Raw genomic sequence first — 16,565 nt, forward strand, 5'->3', positions numbered from 1 at the left:
TTTGCCCACTAATCTCCTATGTGGGACCTTATCAAATGCTTTCTGAAAGTCCAGGTACACTACATCCACTGGCTCTCCCTTGTCCATTTTCCTAGTTACATCCTCAAAAAATTCCAGAAGATTAGTCAAGCATGATTTTTCCCCTTCGTAAATCCATGCTGACTCGGACCGATCCTGTTACTGCTATCCAAATGTGCCGCTATTTCATCTTTTATAATTGACTCCAGCATCTTCCCCACCACCGATGTCAGGCTAACTGGTCTATAATTCCCTGTTTTCTCTCTCCCGCCTTTCTTAAAAAGTGGGATAACATTAGCTACCCTCCAATCCCCAGGAACTGATCCTGAATCTATAGAACATTTGAAAATGATCACCAATGTGTCCACGATTTCTAGAGCCACTTCCTTAAGTACCCTGGGATGCAGACCATCAGGCCCTGGGGATTTATCAGCCTTCAGTCCCATCAGTCTATCCAATACCATTTCCTGCCTAATGTGGATTTCCTTCAGTTCCTCTGTCACCCCAGATCCTCTGGCCACTACTATATCAGGAAGATTGTTTGTGTCCTCCTTAGTGAAGACAGATCCAAAGTACCTGTTCAACTCATCTGCTATTTCCTTGTTCCCCATAATAAATTCACTTTTATCGGTCTTCAAGGATCCAACTTTGGTCTTAACTAATTTTTTCCTCTTCACATACCTAAAGAAGCTTTTACTATCCTCCTTTATATTCTTGGCTAGCTTACCTTCGTACCTCATCTTATCTCCCCGTATTGCCTTATTAGTTATCTTCAGTTGTTCTTTAAACATTACCCAATCCTCTTGCTTCCCGTAGCTCATCTTTGCTACGTTGTACTCCTTCTCTTTAATTTTTATACTGTTCCTGACGTCCCTTCTCAGACACGGTCGCCCCTTACTCCCCTTGGAATATTTCTTCCTCTTTGCAATGAACTGATCCTGCACCTTCTGTATTATTCACAGAAATAGCTGCCATTGTTGTTCCACTGTCATCCCTGCTAGTGTATCTTTCCAGTCAACTTTGGCCAGCTCTTGCAGCCATGTCTCTGTAATTCCCACAACATCATACTTGCCAATTGCTAACTGAGCCTCAAGCTCACCCACTTTATTCCCAGGACTGGAACGTGAACAGTCAAACATCGAGCTCCAAAACTAGTATAGTATTGATTTAACTGGGCAAGTTGGGCCGAAGGGCCTATGTCCACGTTGTCTGGATCTAAGAGCCCAACTCACAATGACGGCTGTCCATTGAGCTGATCGGCTGACTGCCTCCAGCACTTCTATTTTGCTCATGATTCTAGCATCTGTGTAGCCAACTGACAGGATGAGGCAGCTCCAACAGCGGAGGTGGGGCCTAGTGTGCCTGGGGCTGCATGGTGACGCAGTGGTAGAGTTGCTGCCTGACAGTGTCACAGAGCCGGCTTCAATCCTGACTCCGTCTGGTTGTCTGTGCGCGAGACAGACACAAAATGCCGGAGTAACTCTACAGGTCAGGCAGCATCACCGGAGAAAAGGAATAGGTGACATTTCAGGTCAAGACCCTTCAATCCGAAACGCCACCCATTCCTATTCTCCAGAGCTGCTGTCTGTCCCGCTGAGTTGCTACAGCATTGTGTGTCTATCTTTGGTGTAAACCGGCATCTACAGTTCCTTCTTACATAAGCTGTCTGCGCGGAGCTTGCGCGTTCTCCCCGTGACCTGCGTGGGTTTTCTCAGGGTGCTCTGGTTTCCTCGCACACTCCAAAGACGTACAGGTTTGGAGGTCAATTGCCTTCGGTAAAAATTATGCCGAGTGTGTAGTATTGTGCTGGTGTACAGGGTGATCGCTGGCTAACGGGCACTGTGTCTGTGCTGTGTCTCTAAACTAAACTTGAAAGATAAATCACAAAGCCAAAGGACAGATAGGTGGAAGAGGATAGGGGAATGGAAAAGAGGGGTCATAACTTTCATAGTCTTACAGTGTGGATACAGGCCCTTTCGGCCCAACTTGCCCACACCAGCCTACATGCCCCATCTTATAAAGGAGGGGATCTTATAGAAACTTACAAAATTCTTAAGGGGTTGGACAGGCTAGATGCAGGAAGATTGTTCCCGATGTTGGGGAAGTCCAGAACAAGGGGTCACAGTTTAAGGATAAGGGGGAAATATTTTAGGACCGAGATGAGGAAAACATTTTTCACACAGAGAGTGGTGAATCTGTGGAATTCTCTGCCACAGAAGGTAGTTGAGGCCAGTTCACTGGCTATATTTAAGAGGGAGTTGGATGTGGCCCTTGTGGCTAAAGGGATCAGGGGGTATGGAGAGAAGGCAGGTACAGGATACTGAGTTGGATGATCAGCCATGATCATATTGAATGGCGGTGCAGGCTCGAAGGGCCGAATGGCCTACTCCTGCACCTATTTTCTATGTTTCTATCTACACTGTGTTTTAGCCCATATCCCTCCAAACCTGTCCTATTCATGTACCCGTCTAATTGTTTCTTGAATGTTGTGATAGTCCCTGCCTCAATTACCTCGTCTGGCAGCTCGTTCCATACACCCACCACCCCCTTGCGTGAAAAAGTCACCCCTCAGATTCTTATTACATTCTAATTCATCCTGAACATTTACAGATTGAGAATGGGTTTGAAACAATCATTTGCTAAAACACTTACCAGGCTTAGTGCAATTATCTATGAAGTAGTTGCTTTCATCAGCCTTCTTCCCAGTTCGAGCCGATTCAAAGATCCAAGCTGGAGACACTGCTGGTAAACTCCACTTCTTTGCAGCTTCGTACTTGGAGCCTTGCGGCTCTTGCAGAACCAAATGGGTGCTTGCAAGCATGTCCTTCTTCACGTTAACTTTCCGAACAAAAAACTCCTGCACTCTAAACAAAGCGAGAAATCTCAATGGTTCCCGTTTTAAGGACTCATGTCTTCAGAATGAGGCAGTATTTCATTTAACATCGATTTAGTTTAGTTGAGAAATACAGCATGGATGGATACAGGACCTTTGAGTCCATGCTGACTAGTGTTCCCTGAACACTAGCACTATCCTACACACTAGGGACAATTTATAATCTTTACTGAAGCAAATTAATATACAAACCTGCACGTCTTTGGATTGTGGAAAGAAACCGGAGCAACCGTGGGGAAAACCCACACGCTCACGGGGAGAACGTGCAAACTCCGTGCAGACAGTACCCATAGACAGGATTGAACCCGGGACTCTGACGCTGCGAGGCAGCAACTCTACCCCAGTGCCACCGTGCAGCCCAGAGATGCGGGTTCGACCCTGAGCTTGGGTGCTGTGCCTGCACAGAGTTTGCACGTCCTCCCCGTGACTGCGTGGCTTTTCTCCGGGTGCTCCGATTGCATCCCATATCCCAAAGGCGTGCGGGTCTGTAAGTTAATTGGCTTCTGTAAATTGACCCGTGTGTGTGTGTGTGCGTGTGTGTGTGCATGTGTGTGTGTGTGTGTGTGTGTGTAGGGAGTGGATGCGAAAATGGGAAACATGGAACTAGTGTGAACGGGTGATTGATGGTCGGCATGGGCTCGGTGGGCTGTATCTCTGAACTAACCCTTCCTCCAATTCAATTCAATTCAAATTGAGGAAAATATCAGGAAGGCATCCAATCAGTCCTTAAATAAGTGGTTTGACTGAACATTGTAGTTCCAGTTCCTGCAATCCAAGAAGCTATTGAAAGGGTGAAGAACCTAATGACTAGGCTTGTATTCACTGGAGCTTAGAAGGATGAAGGGGAGGTCTCATGGAGGCATATTAAATTATAAAAGGACAGGACAAGCTAGATGCAGGGAAAACGTTCCCAATCTTGGGCGAGTCCAGAACCAGGGGCTACAGTCTTTGAATAAAGGGGAGGCCATTTAAGACTGAGGTGAAAAAAATACTTTTTCACCCAGAGAGTTATGAATTTGTGGAATTCCCTGCCACAGAAGGCAGTGGAGGCCAAGTCAATGGATGGATTTAAGAGAGATTTAGATAGAGGTCCAGGGGTTAGTGGAATCAAGGGATACAGGAAGAAGGCAGGCACGGGTTATTGATTTGGGACGATCAGCCATGATCACAATGAATGGCTTGAAGGGCCGAATGACCTTCTGCACTTATTTTCTATGTTTCTATGTAATTTTTAAGAAGGAACTGCAGATGCTGGAAAATCGAAGGCAGACAAAAATGCTGGAGAAACTCAGCAGGTGAGGCAGCATCTATGGAGCGAAGGAAATAGGCAACGTTTCGGGTCTCGACCCGAAACGTTGCCTATTTCCTTCGCTCCATAGATGCTGCCTCACCTGCTGAGGTTCTCCAGCATTTTTGTCTACCTAATGATATTTTTTACTCAGGGCAACAATGTGTGATTTCTGGAATTTAAAAAAAAAGGGTGATTTGTACAAACAAGGAATCAGAGATTGGAAGATGGAGAGTCACGTCTGAAGTTTAGGTTTAGATCCATTATAGTCACGTGTACTGAAGTACAATCAAAAGCTTTGCATGCTATCGAAACAGATCAGATATCATCCGGATCAGACACATCCACAGGGAGATGCCCAATCGAAACAGATCTGACCAAGACCGTGAGAGATTTTACGGTAGAGATAGATAAATTCCTTGATTAGTATGAGTGTTATGGGGAGAGGGCAGGAGAATGGGCTTGAGGGAATGACAGATCAGCCATGAATGAACGGCAGAGTAGACTAGATGGGCCGAGCGGCCAAATTCTGCTCCTGTCATTTATGATCAGTCCAAAGAAGGGTCTCGACCCGAAATGTCGCCTATTCCTTCGCTCCATAGATGCTGCCTCACCCGCTGAGTTTCCCCAGCATTTTTGTCTACCTTCGATTTTTCCAGTATCTGCAGTTCTTTCTTAAAAGATATCTGAAGAAAGGTCTCGGCCCAAAATGTCACCCATTCCTTCTCTCCAGTGATGCTGCCTGTCCTGCTGAGTTACTCCAGCACCCTGTGTCTATCTTTGCTTTAAACCAGCATCTGCAGTTCCTGTCTACACAGATCAGGTAATACTATACATAATGATGCCTAACTCAAGTAGAGTGAAGGTGACGATGCAGAGAGCAGAATTTAGTTCTCATAAGTGATAGGATTAGAATTAGGCCATTCGGCCCATCAAGTCTACTCCACCATTCAATCATGGCTGATCTGCAGGGTTAAAAGGGGACGATAGGTCAGCCATGAATGATTGGCGGGGTAGACTGGGCCGAATGGCCTAATTCTACTCCTATCACTTATGACCTTATGATCCAGCTCTCCCTCCTAACCCCATTCTTCTGCCTTCTCCCCATAACTTTTGACACCCGCACTAATCAAGAATCTTATCTATCTCTGCCTTTAATATATCCTCTGACTTGGCCTCCACAGCCGTCTGTGGCAAAGAATACCACAGATTCACCACCCACTGAGTCAAGAAATTCCTCCTCATCTACTTCCTAAAACAACGTTCTTTAATTCTAAGACTGTGCCCCCCAGTCCTAGACTCTCCCACCAGTGGAAACATCCACTAGTAGATGCCCGATGGAAACGGATCTGACCAAGACCGTGAGAAACTTTAAGGTGGAGATCGATAGATTCCCTGATTAGTATGGGTGTTGTGGGGAGAAAGCAGGAGAATGGGATTGAGAGGGAAAGATAGATCAGCCATGAATGAACGGCAGAGTAGACTAGATGGGCCGGGCGGCCAAATTCTGCTCCCTAAGTCACTCATGAATTTGTGAACTGCAGTGTACATTTCATTGCCGGATGGTATTAAAGATTTGCGATCTATGCACATTAGACAGTAACGTGAATTTACGATCTTGGTCGCAGTTACCTCGCTCCAAGTAATTCCGCTATGTTGAATATTGCATCGCGTTCCACTCCAGTGAACTGGCTAATAGAAAGTACACAGTTGTTCAGCGGATAGCTTCCTTCCACGTAGGATAGAGGAGTAAACAAGGCATTGGAGGGCACCGGGAGAATGGACTGCCGATCTATGCACATTGCCTGCAAAGGAAAGAGAAGGAACTAACTGCAGATGCTAGTTTAAACCGAAGATAAGACACAAAATGCTGGAGTAACTCAGCGGGACGGGCAGCATCTCTGGAGAGAAGGAATGGTCTGAAGAAGGTTCTCAACCCGTAACGTCACCCATTCCTTCTCTCTAGAGATGCTGCCTGTCTCGCTGAGTTACTCCTGCATTGTGTGTCTATCCAAGGAAAACGACTTGACACGTAAGCACATTCCTTTAATATTAGGGAAAGATCAAATCTTAAGATTGACGACGTATTGAAATAAAATTCACCAACCGTCGATCAGTAATGGTCAAATCTAAGAAAACAGATACTTATTTTTCTCCGTGTACAAACTCCCCACATACAGCACCCGTCGTCAGGCTCGAACCTAAGTCTATGACACTGTAAAGCCCCTGTCCCACTTAGGAAACCTGAACGGAAACCTCTGGAGACTTTGCGCCCCACCCAAGGTTTCCGTGCGGTTCCCGGAGGTTTTTGTCAGTCTCCCTACCTGCTTCCACTACCTGCAACCACCTGCAACCTCCTGGAAACCACCTGCAACCTCCTGGAACCGCACGGAAACCTTGGGTGGGGCGCAAAGTCTCCAGAGGTTTCCGTTCAGGTTTCCGAAGTGGGACAGGGGCATTATAGGCAGCAACTCCACAATCTGCCTCAGAGGGCGGTGGAGGCCGGTTCTCTGGATACTTTCAAAAGAGAGCTAGATAGGGCTCTTAAAGATAGCAGTCAGGGGATATGGGGAGAAGGCAGGAATGGGGCACTGATTGTGGATTTTCAGCCATGATCAGATTCAGATTCAGATTCAATTTTAATTGTCATTGTCAGTGTACAGTACAGAGACAACGAAATGCATTTAGCATCTCCTTTGAAGAGCGACATAGCAAACGATTTTGAATTAAAAAAATAAATAATAAGTGTCCGTGGGGGGGGGGTGATTGGCAGTCACCGAGGTACTGAAGAAGGGTTTCGGCCCGAAACGTTGCCTATTTCCTTCGCTCCATAGATGCTGCTGCACCCGCTGAGTTTCTCCAGCTTTTCTGTGTAACCACCGAGGTACGTTGTTTAGTAGATTGACAGCGGCCGGAAAGAAGCTGTTCCTCGACCTGCTGGTTCGGCAACGGAGAAACCTGTAGCGCCTCCCGGATGGTAGGAGGGTAAACAGTCCATGGTTGGGGTGAGAGCAGTCCTTGGCGATGCTGAGCGCCCTCCGCAGACAGCGCTTGCTTTGGACAGACTCAATGGAGGGGAGCGTGGAACCGGTGATGCGTTGGGCAATTTTCACCACCCTCTGCAATGCCTTCCGGTCGGAGACAGAGCAGTTGCCATACCATACTGTGATGCAGTTGGTAAGGATGCTCTCGATGGTGCAGCGGTAGAAGTTCACCAGGATCTGAGGAGACAGATGGACCTTCTTCAGTCTTCTCAGGAAGAAGAGACGCTGATGAGCCTTCTTGATCAGAGTAGAGGTATTGTGGGTCCAAGAGAGGTCATTGGAGATGTTGACTCCCAGGAACCTGAAGCTAGAAACACGTTCCACCTCCGTCCCGTTAATGTGGATGGGGGTGTGCGTGCCGCCTCTGGACTTCCTGAAGTCTACAATGAGCTCCTTGGTCTTCTTGGAGTTAAGGGCCAGGTTGTTGTCAGCGCACCATGCTGCTAAGTGCTGGACCTCCTCCCTGTAGGCCAGCTCATCGTTGTTGCTGATGAGGCCAATCACCGTTGTATCATCTGCATACTTGATGATGGTGTTAGTACCATGTACAGGTGTGCAGTCATAGGTGAAGAGGGAGTAGAGGAGGGGGCTCAGCACACAGCCCTGAGGGACGCCGGTGTTCAGGGTGAGGGTTGAAAAGGTGTGCTTGTCTAACCTCACAGACTGGGGTCTGTTGGTTAGAAAGTCCAGTATCCAGTTGCAGAGGGAGGGGTCGATGCCCAGGTTACCGAGTTTGGTGATCAGTTTTGATGGAATAATGGTGTTGAATGCTGAGCTGTAATCGATGAACAGCATTCTTACATAAGTGTCTCTGTTGTCATGGTGGGAGAGGGCGGAGTGAAGTGCCGTTGAGATGGCATCCTCCGTACTCCTGTTCTTGCGATAGGCAAACTGATAGGGATCCAGTGTGGGGGGTAGGCAGCTTTTGAGGTGTGCCAGGACCAGCCTCTCGAAGCACTTGGTGATGATGGGGGTAAGTGCAACTGGGCGGAAGTCGTTGAGGCTTGCCGCAGTGGAGTGTTTTGGCACTGGCACGATGGAGGTGGCTTTAAGGCAAGTGGGGACAACTGCTTGGGCAAGTGACAGGTTGAAGATGTCAGTCCAGACGTCTGTCAGCTGCGCAGCACAGGCACTGAGCACGCGCCCGGGGATGCCGTCAGGGCCAGCAGCCTTACGTGCATTAGTCCTACTCAGTGCCACGTACACGTCGTAGGGGGTGAGTGTGAGGGGTTGGTGATCGGCAGGTAGCACAGCCTTGATGGCTGTCTCTAGATTGTCCCTGTCGAAGCGGCCATAGAAGTGATTCAGCTCCTCAAGGAAGGAGGCGTCGCTGGATGTGGGGGTGATGTTGGAGGGTCTGTAGTCCGTGATGGCCTGGATGCCTTGCCACATGCGTCGGGGGTCGGAGTTGTTGTTGAAGTGCTCCTCAATCCTGAGCTTATGGCAATGCTTGGCCTTCCTGATGCCCCTCTTCAGGTTAGCCCTGGATGAACTGTAGGCTCGAGCATCGCCTGACCTGAAAGCGGTGTCCCGTGCTTTCAGCAGTAGCCTGACCTCGCTGTTCATCCATGGCTTCTGATTCGGGTATATGGTCACCTGTTTGAGGGAGGTGACACTATTGATGGTGGAGTTTATAAAGTCCAGAACAGAGGATGTATAGGAATCAATGTCCGTGTAAGAGTCAAGGGTGGCCTGGGCTGCAAACGCCTTCCAGTCAGTGTTTCCAAAACACTGCTGAAGTGTGAAGTCCGCTTCCTCTGACCAGACTTTAACTGTCCTTACAGTTGGTTTAACCCGTCTGATGAGTGGGGAGTACTTAGGGAGCAGGAACAAGCAGCACATTGAATGGTGGTGCTGGTTCGAAGGGCCGAATGACCTACTCCTGCACCTATTGTCTGTCTATTGGAGGAACAGCACCTTATATTTCGCTTGGGCAGCTAACAACCCAGCGGTATGACGTCTAACTTCAAGTAACCCTTGCCTTCCCTCACTCTTCATCCCTCCCCCAGCCTAGTTTTCAGACCAGTTTGACAATCCTGATTTAATGTTACTGATTGTATTGCCTCGTTGTCACCTTATTATCAATTTAGACGAAGGAATTAAAAGTAACATCTCCAAGTTTGCGGATGACACAAGGCTGTGTGGTAGTGTGAGCTGCAAGGAGTTTGCTATGAGGCTGCAGGGTGACTTGGATAGGTTGGGTGAGGGGGCAGATGCACTATAATGTAGATAAATGTGAGGTTATCCAATTTGGTGACAAGAACAGGAAGGCAGATTATTATCTGAATGGTGTCAGATTAGGAAAAGGAGGATGCAATGAGACCTGGGTGTCCTTGTTCATCAGTCACTGAAAGTAAGAGTGCAGGTATATCTAATAACATGTTGACCTTCATTGCGAGAGGATTTGAGTTTAGGAGCAAGGAGGTCTTCTGACATTTCTACAGGGAGACTGCATCTGGAGTATCGTGTGCAGTTTTGGTCTCCTAATTTGAGGAAGGACATTCTTGCTATTGAGGGAGTGCAGAGCAGGTTCACCAGGTTAATTCCCGGGATGGCGGGACCGACATATGATGAAAGAATGGGTCAACTGGGATGATTATTTATTCTACATTTTCCTTGAACTCTAGTTTTCACACCTTACCCTTCCATATCTCTAAGAAACTGCCGATGCTGGAACAATCGAAGGTAGACAAAAATGCTGGAGAAACTCAGCGAGTGAGGCAGCATCAATGGAGCGAAGGAATGGGTGACATTTCGGGTCGAGACCCTTCTTCAGAGGGATCTCGACCCGAAACGTCACCCATTCTTTCTCTCCAGAGATCCTGCCGAGTTACTCCAGCATTTTGTGTCTCTCTTTAGCAACCTTTGATGTCCCTCCTCATCACAAACCTATCACTCTGCTTTAAAAATACCCAATGTCTCTATAGCCCAGTCAAAATTGCGTTACGTTATGGCCTACGTAATACAAATTGTGTTCCTTAATTCATCTATCACATTTTATCCCTTTTGCTTAATGGAAATAGTGTTATAGCAAAACTGCCTGTGTGATACCAAGTTTATAAATGATAGGAGCAGAATTAGGCCATTCGGCCCATCAAGTCTACTCCTACTCCGCCATTCAACCGTGGCTGAGCTATCTCTCTCTCCCAACCCCATTCTGCTGCCTTCTCCCCATAACCCCTGACCCCTGTACTAATCTAATCAATAATCTGAGATAGACAAAACTGCTGGAGAAACTCAGCGGGTGAGGCAGCATCTATGGAGCGAAGGAAATAGGCGATGTTTTCGGGTCACGACCCTTCTTCAGATAATCAATAATCTAGCTGTCTCTGCCTCGAAACCATCATCAAAACATCATTCCTAACTAATAATAATAAATTTTATTTAATGGGCCCCTTTCAGACATCTCAAGGACACCTTACATAGATTAATCGGAATAAAAACATATAATCGGAATAAAATGTAATAAAGACATCACAGAGACACAAATTAAAAACAGAATTCAACCCAAAAACAGAAAATTAAAAACTGTCACTGTATGCGTCATTCCTAACTGTCATAACTGTCACTGTGTGTCATGTTGTCACTTGCGGGCGGAGCACCAAGGCAAATTCCTTGTATGTGAATAGTTGGCCAATAAACGCATTCATTCATTCAAATAATGGTTGTCTTACCAGCCATGTATTTGTAACCACTTCGCCCACTGTTGCTTCCACGCAGGTGCCCAATAACGGCACGACGGCATAGTCTGCCATAGCTCGGCCGTGTGGTGGTAGAACCTGCCCACTGTTACTCTCGATTAGTTGAGCCATGTAGGTTTCATCTTCTTTGGTAAAGCCAAATATTAGAAATCGCTTTTTCCAAAACAGTCCATCGTCTGTAGTTCTTGTTTGGTTTATAGAAGTGCTTGCGGTCTCGTTATTTTCCAGCACGGTGTTGTGGAGGTTGCCAGTTACGTTACGGTCAGTTCTCTCCATATTTTCAGGAACGTCTGCGCGACAAGGAAATATAAATGTAGTTAGCTTTGATAATTTGTTGAAACGCAGGGGGAAAATCAGAGAGTAGGAAATGTTAACAGACAGACGAGAGAACAATTCAAAGTGCAAGCTGAATCAAGGCAGATCACAAGAAAATAACAGGACAGTGACGCAGCGGTAGAGTTGCTGCCTCACCCTGCCAGAGACCCGGGTTTAATCCTGACAAAAGTTGAACTTTGTCATTTGTGTGCATTTCTCGATTGTGTGCTTTGTCGATTGTGTGCAGATTTGGGCCCCTAATTTGAGGAAGGACATTCTTGCTATTGAGGGAGTGTAGCGTAGGTTTACAAGGTTAATTCCCGGGATGGCGGGACTGTCATATGCTGAGAGAATGGAGCGGCTGGGCTTGTACACTGGAGTTTGGAAGGATAAGAGGGGATCTCATTGAAACATATAAGATTGTTAAGGGTTTGGACACGCTAGAGGCAGAAAATATCTGACGTGTTGGGAGCATCCAGAGAACCTGCCTCCACCGCCCTCTGAGGCAGAGAATTCCACAGACTCACCACTCTCTGTGAGAAAAAGTGTTTCCTTGTCTCCGTTCTAAATGGCTTACTCCTTATTCTTAAACTGTGGCCCCTGGCGGGACTGGCATATGCTGTGAGAATGGAGCAGCTGGGCTTGTACACTCTGGAGTTTAGAAGGATGAGAGGGTATCTCATTGAAACATATAAGATTGTTAAGGGACTGGACACTCTAGAGTCAGGAAACATGTTCCCGATGTTGGGAAAGTCCAGAACCAGGGGCCACAGTTTAAGAATAAAGAGTAAGCCATTTAGAACGGAGACAAGGAAACACTTTTTCTCACAGAGAGTGGTGAGTCTGTGGAATTCTCTGCCTCAGAGGGCGGTGGAGGCAGGTTCTCTGGATGCTTTCAAGAGAGAGCGAGATAGGGCTCTTAAAGAGTCAGGGGATATGGGGAGAAGGCAGGAACGGGTTACTGATTGGGGATGATCCGCCATGATCACATTGAATGGCGGTGCTAACTCGAAGGGCCGAATGGCCTACTCCTGCACCTGTTGTCTATTGACCTTGGGGCTAACAGAATCAGGGAATAAGGGGAAAAAGCAGGAACATAGTACTGATTTTAGATGATCATCCATGATCATGATGAATGTTGGTGCTGGCCCGAAGAGCTGAATGGCCTACTTACTCCTGCACCTATTTTCTAAGTTTCGACTATCTCTGCTTTAAATATATTCACTGACTTGTCCTCCACAGCCTTCTGTGGCAAAGAATTCCACTGATTCCCCGCCCTCTGACTAAAGAAGACAGTAAAAGAATAGTTTCTCACCTAGAGTCACGTCGTTCTCCAGGTACTGCAGCAGGAGGTCGTCGTCAGCCTGCTGTTCCGCGGTGCAACGGGCTGCGGCTGCTCTCGATGCGTTACTGCCCTTCAGAGTGGAGTGCGTTTGGTCTCCGCCGCCGCGTCCGGGCACTGGAACAGCGGGCTGATAACCCGGACAGAAGTACGGCTCGGCAGCAAGGAGACGTTTCTCGCAGAAGCAATCCACTAACCACTTTGCCGTAACCACGTGCGGCCTGGCACAGAGATGAGTCCAATAAACATCGTTCCATTCAACCGTTGCAATGAACATGAATAAACACAGGTAACTCTTTGCATTTAATTCCTTCAACCCGAAATGCAATTCTGGTCTCTTTTTATTGGCGAATGTCTGGCCTGCTGAGTATTTCCATGATGCCGTGTACATACACATCTGACCCCTCTCACCCTGGCCTCAAACTCTTTGAATCACTTCCCTCTGGAAGGCGACTCCGGACTGTCAAAGCTGCCACAGCCAGACATAAAAAGAGTTTTTATCCACGAGTAGTTGCTCTACTCAACAGCCAAAAATCTGTAGCCTCCCTTTGATCTGGTATTTTGTTGGTTCACATGCTTGATCAATGGTGTTTTATCATTAATTTTTTTATATTATTATTAATGTTTAGTGTTTTCTGAGTCCATCATAACTGTCACTGTATTTCATGTTGTTACTCGTGGGCGGAGCACCAAAGCAAATTCCTTGTATGTGAACACTTGGCCAATAAACTTACTTACTTACTTACAGGCGACTGGTGGTCCACCCCCTCTGCTAACCCGGGCAAAATTACCAGAGTGCACTTGAAACCTCCCCCCCCCCCCCCCCCCTCCCGAAATTGTGGCGATTTGGCCGGGTGAGGTGACCGGTCGATCTCAACCTCATCGGGACTTCCGCGGCCGATCGGCGGGTCGAATATGCCCCCTGTGGCCGGGGCTCTGGAACGCCGGCCCGGCCAGAGCCGGCAGATCCGTTCTCGAAGGGATCGACAGGAGTCGCTGCCTCAATAAAGCAGCCATCATCAGAGGCCCACACCATCCTGGCCTCGCACCCATTTCACCCCCAACATCAGGAAGCAGGCTATGCCCCTGCCCCACTTAGGAAACCGGAACGGAAACCTTTGGAGACTTTGCACCCCACCCAAGGTTTCCGTGCGGTTCCCGGAGGTTTTTGTCAGTCTCCCTACCTGCTTCCACTACCTGCAACCTCCGGGAACCGCACGGTAACCTTGGGTGGGGCACAATGTCTCCAGAGGTTTCCGTTCAGGTTTCCTAAGTGGGACTGGGGCCTTAGGAGCTGTATGACTCTATGGTGTAGAATACAATGCTTCTGAATGAAGTGATAGTCAGTCCTTGATAACAGTATGATATTTATGATTTGGACACAATCTTTCAGAAATATTCTTTCCACTTTGGAACACGTACAACACAGATCCACCAGCATGGATTGGGAATGAAAGGATTACATTTCTTGCATGCTCCACCATGCGGGACTTAAATAACACGATCAAAGGTTTAAGGACACAGAGAATCTATTTTCTCTAGTGGCAGAATCCCGAACCAAGTCACCCAGGCGGAAAATTAATTACCACTTTACAAATATACGCCAGAGATTCAGAATCTTGCAGTTGTTTGATTTTGTTCACTCACGGTTAACCAAGTTAAACCAATTCAATGCACATACTGATCAAAAGGTAGCGATGGTCAAATCAAATATCTAACCATTCTCAAGGGATCCTGTTGCTATCATAGAGACATAGAATGATACAGTGTGGAACCAGGCCCTTCGGCCCAACTTTTCCCAGCTACACTAGTCTCATCTGTTTGGCACACACACACACACAGAGGGGCCTGTTCCTGTAACGTTTTACGTTCTAATGCTATTACGAACATATCCTGATGATACTTCAGCAGATGAATAGTTTAGTTTAGAGATACAGGCCCTTCGGCCCATGACCACCAGCTATCCCCTTACACGAACACTGTCCGACACACACCAGGGCTCAGTTTATGTTTACACCAAGCCAATGAACCTACAGACCTGTGCGGCTTTGCAGTGCGGGAGGAAATCAAAGATCTCAGAGAAAACCCACGCAGGTCATGGGGAGAACGTACGAACTCCGTACAGACAAACACCCGTAGTCAGGATGGAACCCGGGTCACTGGCGCTGTAAGGCAGCAACTCTACCGCTGCACCACCGTGTCAGTCGACCATGTAAGATTTTCTGGCATAAACCAGGAAACAGCTGACAACAGCATTGCTGTTCTCCAATGTACAGATGATCCCCGATTCACCATGCTTGGACGCACGATATTTCCGATGGTGCAAACGGCGGGCAACGGCAGTGGGCCACGCTTTACTTCCGCTCACGCGATCGCAATGTATTAAACGCGTTTTCGACTTGCGATAATTTCCATGTACGGTGGGTTTATCGGAACGTAACCACCATGGTAGGTGGAGCTGTGTGTAGTAAACCCCCACAAGTACTGACCTCGACATGAAGGGTCATCTACATCTCGGTTATAGGGGACCGAGGATCCCCGGTGCACCACACCCCACTGCCGCCTGTTAACCAGCGAGCTGGCGCCACGCGGCCGGAGCTTCCGGTTGCAGGAGGGGAGAGAGTGAGCGGCGTGAGTGCCGGGCCCGTCCCCGGCGCACCCACCGTGTGTGGGGCCGGGGTCTCTGTGGCTCCCCGGCCTGTGGTTCCCCCTCCCCTGTAGACTTTAGGAGAGCTCCCCCTCTCCTCATCAACAACACCACAGTCACATCTGTGGAGTCTTTTAAGTTGGCCACAAACTCTTTGAATCACTTCCCTCTGGAAGGCAACCAGATTGTCAAAGTTGCCACAGCCAGACATAAAACAGTTTTTATCCACAATTAGTAGCTCTACTCAACAGCCAAAAATCTGTAGCCTCCCTTAGATCTGGTATTTTGTTGGTTCACATGCTTGATCAATGGTGTTTTATCATTAATGTTTTATTATCATTAGTGTTTAGTGTTTTCTGAGTCATTCGTAACTGTCACTGTATGTCATGTTGTCACTTGTGGGCGGAGCACCAAGGCAAATTCCTTGTATGTGAATACTTGGCCAATAAACTTACTTACTTACCCAACTCCTTGTTTAAGAAGGAACTGCAGATGCTGGAAAATCGAAGGTAGACAAAAATGTTTGGAGAAACTCAGCGGGTGAGGTTGCATCTATAGATGCTGCCTCACCCGCTGAGTTTCTCCAACATTTTTGTCTACCCTACTCCTTGTGGTCTGTTATAATGCGAGCTTACTGTATAGATTTAATGTGCAATTATATACAAATGCACTAATCGCATGCGATTGACTTCCCGTTGGGTTGTTTGTCGTTGTACCGGGCGTGCGGTGACTGTACCTGTGCGACAATTTGTTCAAACACTGCTTCAGCTCCTTGTCTTCCTCCCCCACGATGACGTGCGTGACGTCTTCAGAGGTTTGATTAAACCGAACTCCACCTCCAAAGTTGATCATCCGCCTTAACTGGTCCAACTTTTTACCGCCAAATCCAGAGAGATAGATCTGACAAACAGACATCCACACGTCAGATATTTTTAATACCGAAAAAAAAACCAACTTTGGACTTTTTAGATCAGTGTCGCTCATGCTATGAGTCATACTGTGGCTCCGCCCACTGGTTTTTAATAGAAAGCCCTTTTCCCTTTAGGGACTGTCCCACTGTAGCAATACACTATGGGTAACTTCATCTTAACAGACAGCTCAGGACTGGGAGAGAAAAGGGCCTGTCCCACTTTCCCCGAGTTAATCACGAATTCACCCGAGATTTCAAACTCGCAGAATGTTGGTAATGAGTCCGTAGGAGTCCGTGGATATATCGTAGCCACTCGGTATGCCAGCCGTGGATACTCGGGGCATCAGGCAAGTCGGGACATTTTATCCAGCCTGATGAAAAATGTCCACGAGTAACAAAATAACCCC

The 16,565-nt window shown here is 47.5% G+C and overlaps 1 protein-coding gene across 1 annotated transcript in view; it reads right to left on the reverse strand.

Annotated features, from left to right (window-relative positions):
• The window catches only part of topbp1 (DNA topoisomerase II binding protein 1), a 79,137-nt gene that overhangs the window by 43,626 nt on the left and 18,946 nt on the right, over positions 1-16,565 (reverse strand). The window contains exons 8-12 of the mRNA XM_055653606.1: positions 15,985-16,148; positions 12,575-12,822; positions 10,918-11,234; positions 5,832-6,004; positions 2,671-2,882 (exon numbers count right to left, since the gene is read on the reverse strand). Of these exons, the coding sequence (XP_055509581.1) occupies positions 2,671-2,882; positions 5,832-6,004; positions 10,918-11,234; positions 12,575-12,822; positions 15,985-16,148 (1,114 nt within the window). The remainder of the gene's footprint in view (positions 1-2,670; positions 2,883-5,831; positions 6,005-10,917; positions 11,235-12,574; positions 12,823-15,984; positions 16,149-16,565) is intronic.

Source organism: Leucoraja erinacea, chromosome 2 (genome assembly GCF_028641065.1).
Source record: "Leucoraja erinacea ecotype New England chromosome 2, Leri_hhj_1, whole genome shotgun sequence".
NCBI lineage: Eukaryota > Metazoa > Chordata > Chondrichthyes > Rajiformes > Rajidae > Leucoraja > Leucoraja erinaceus.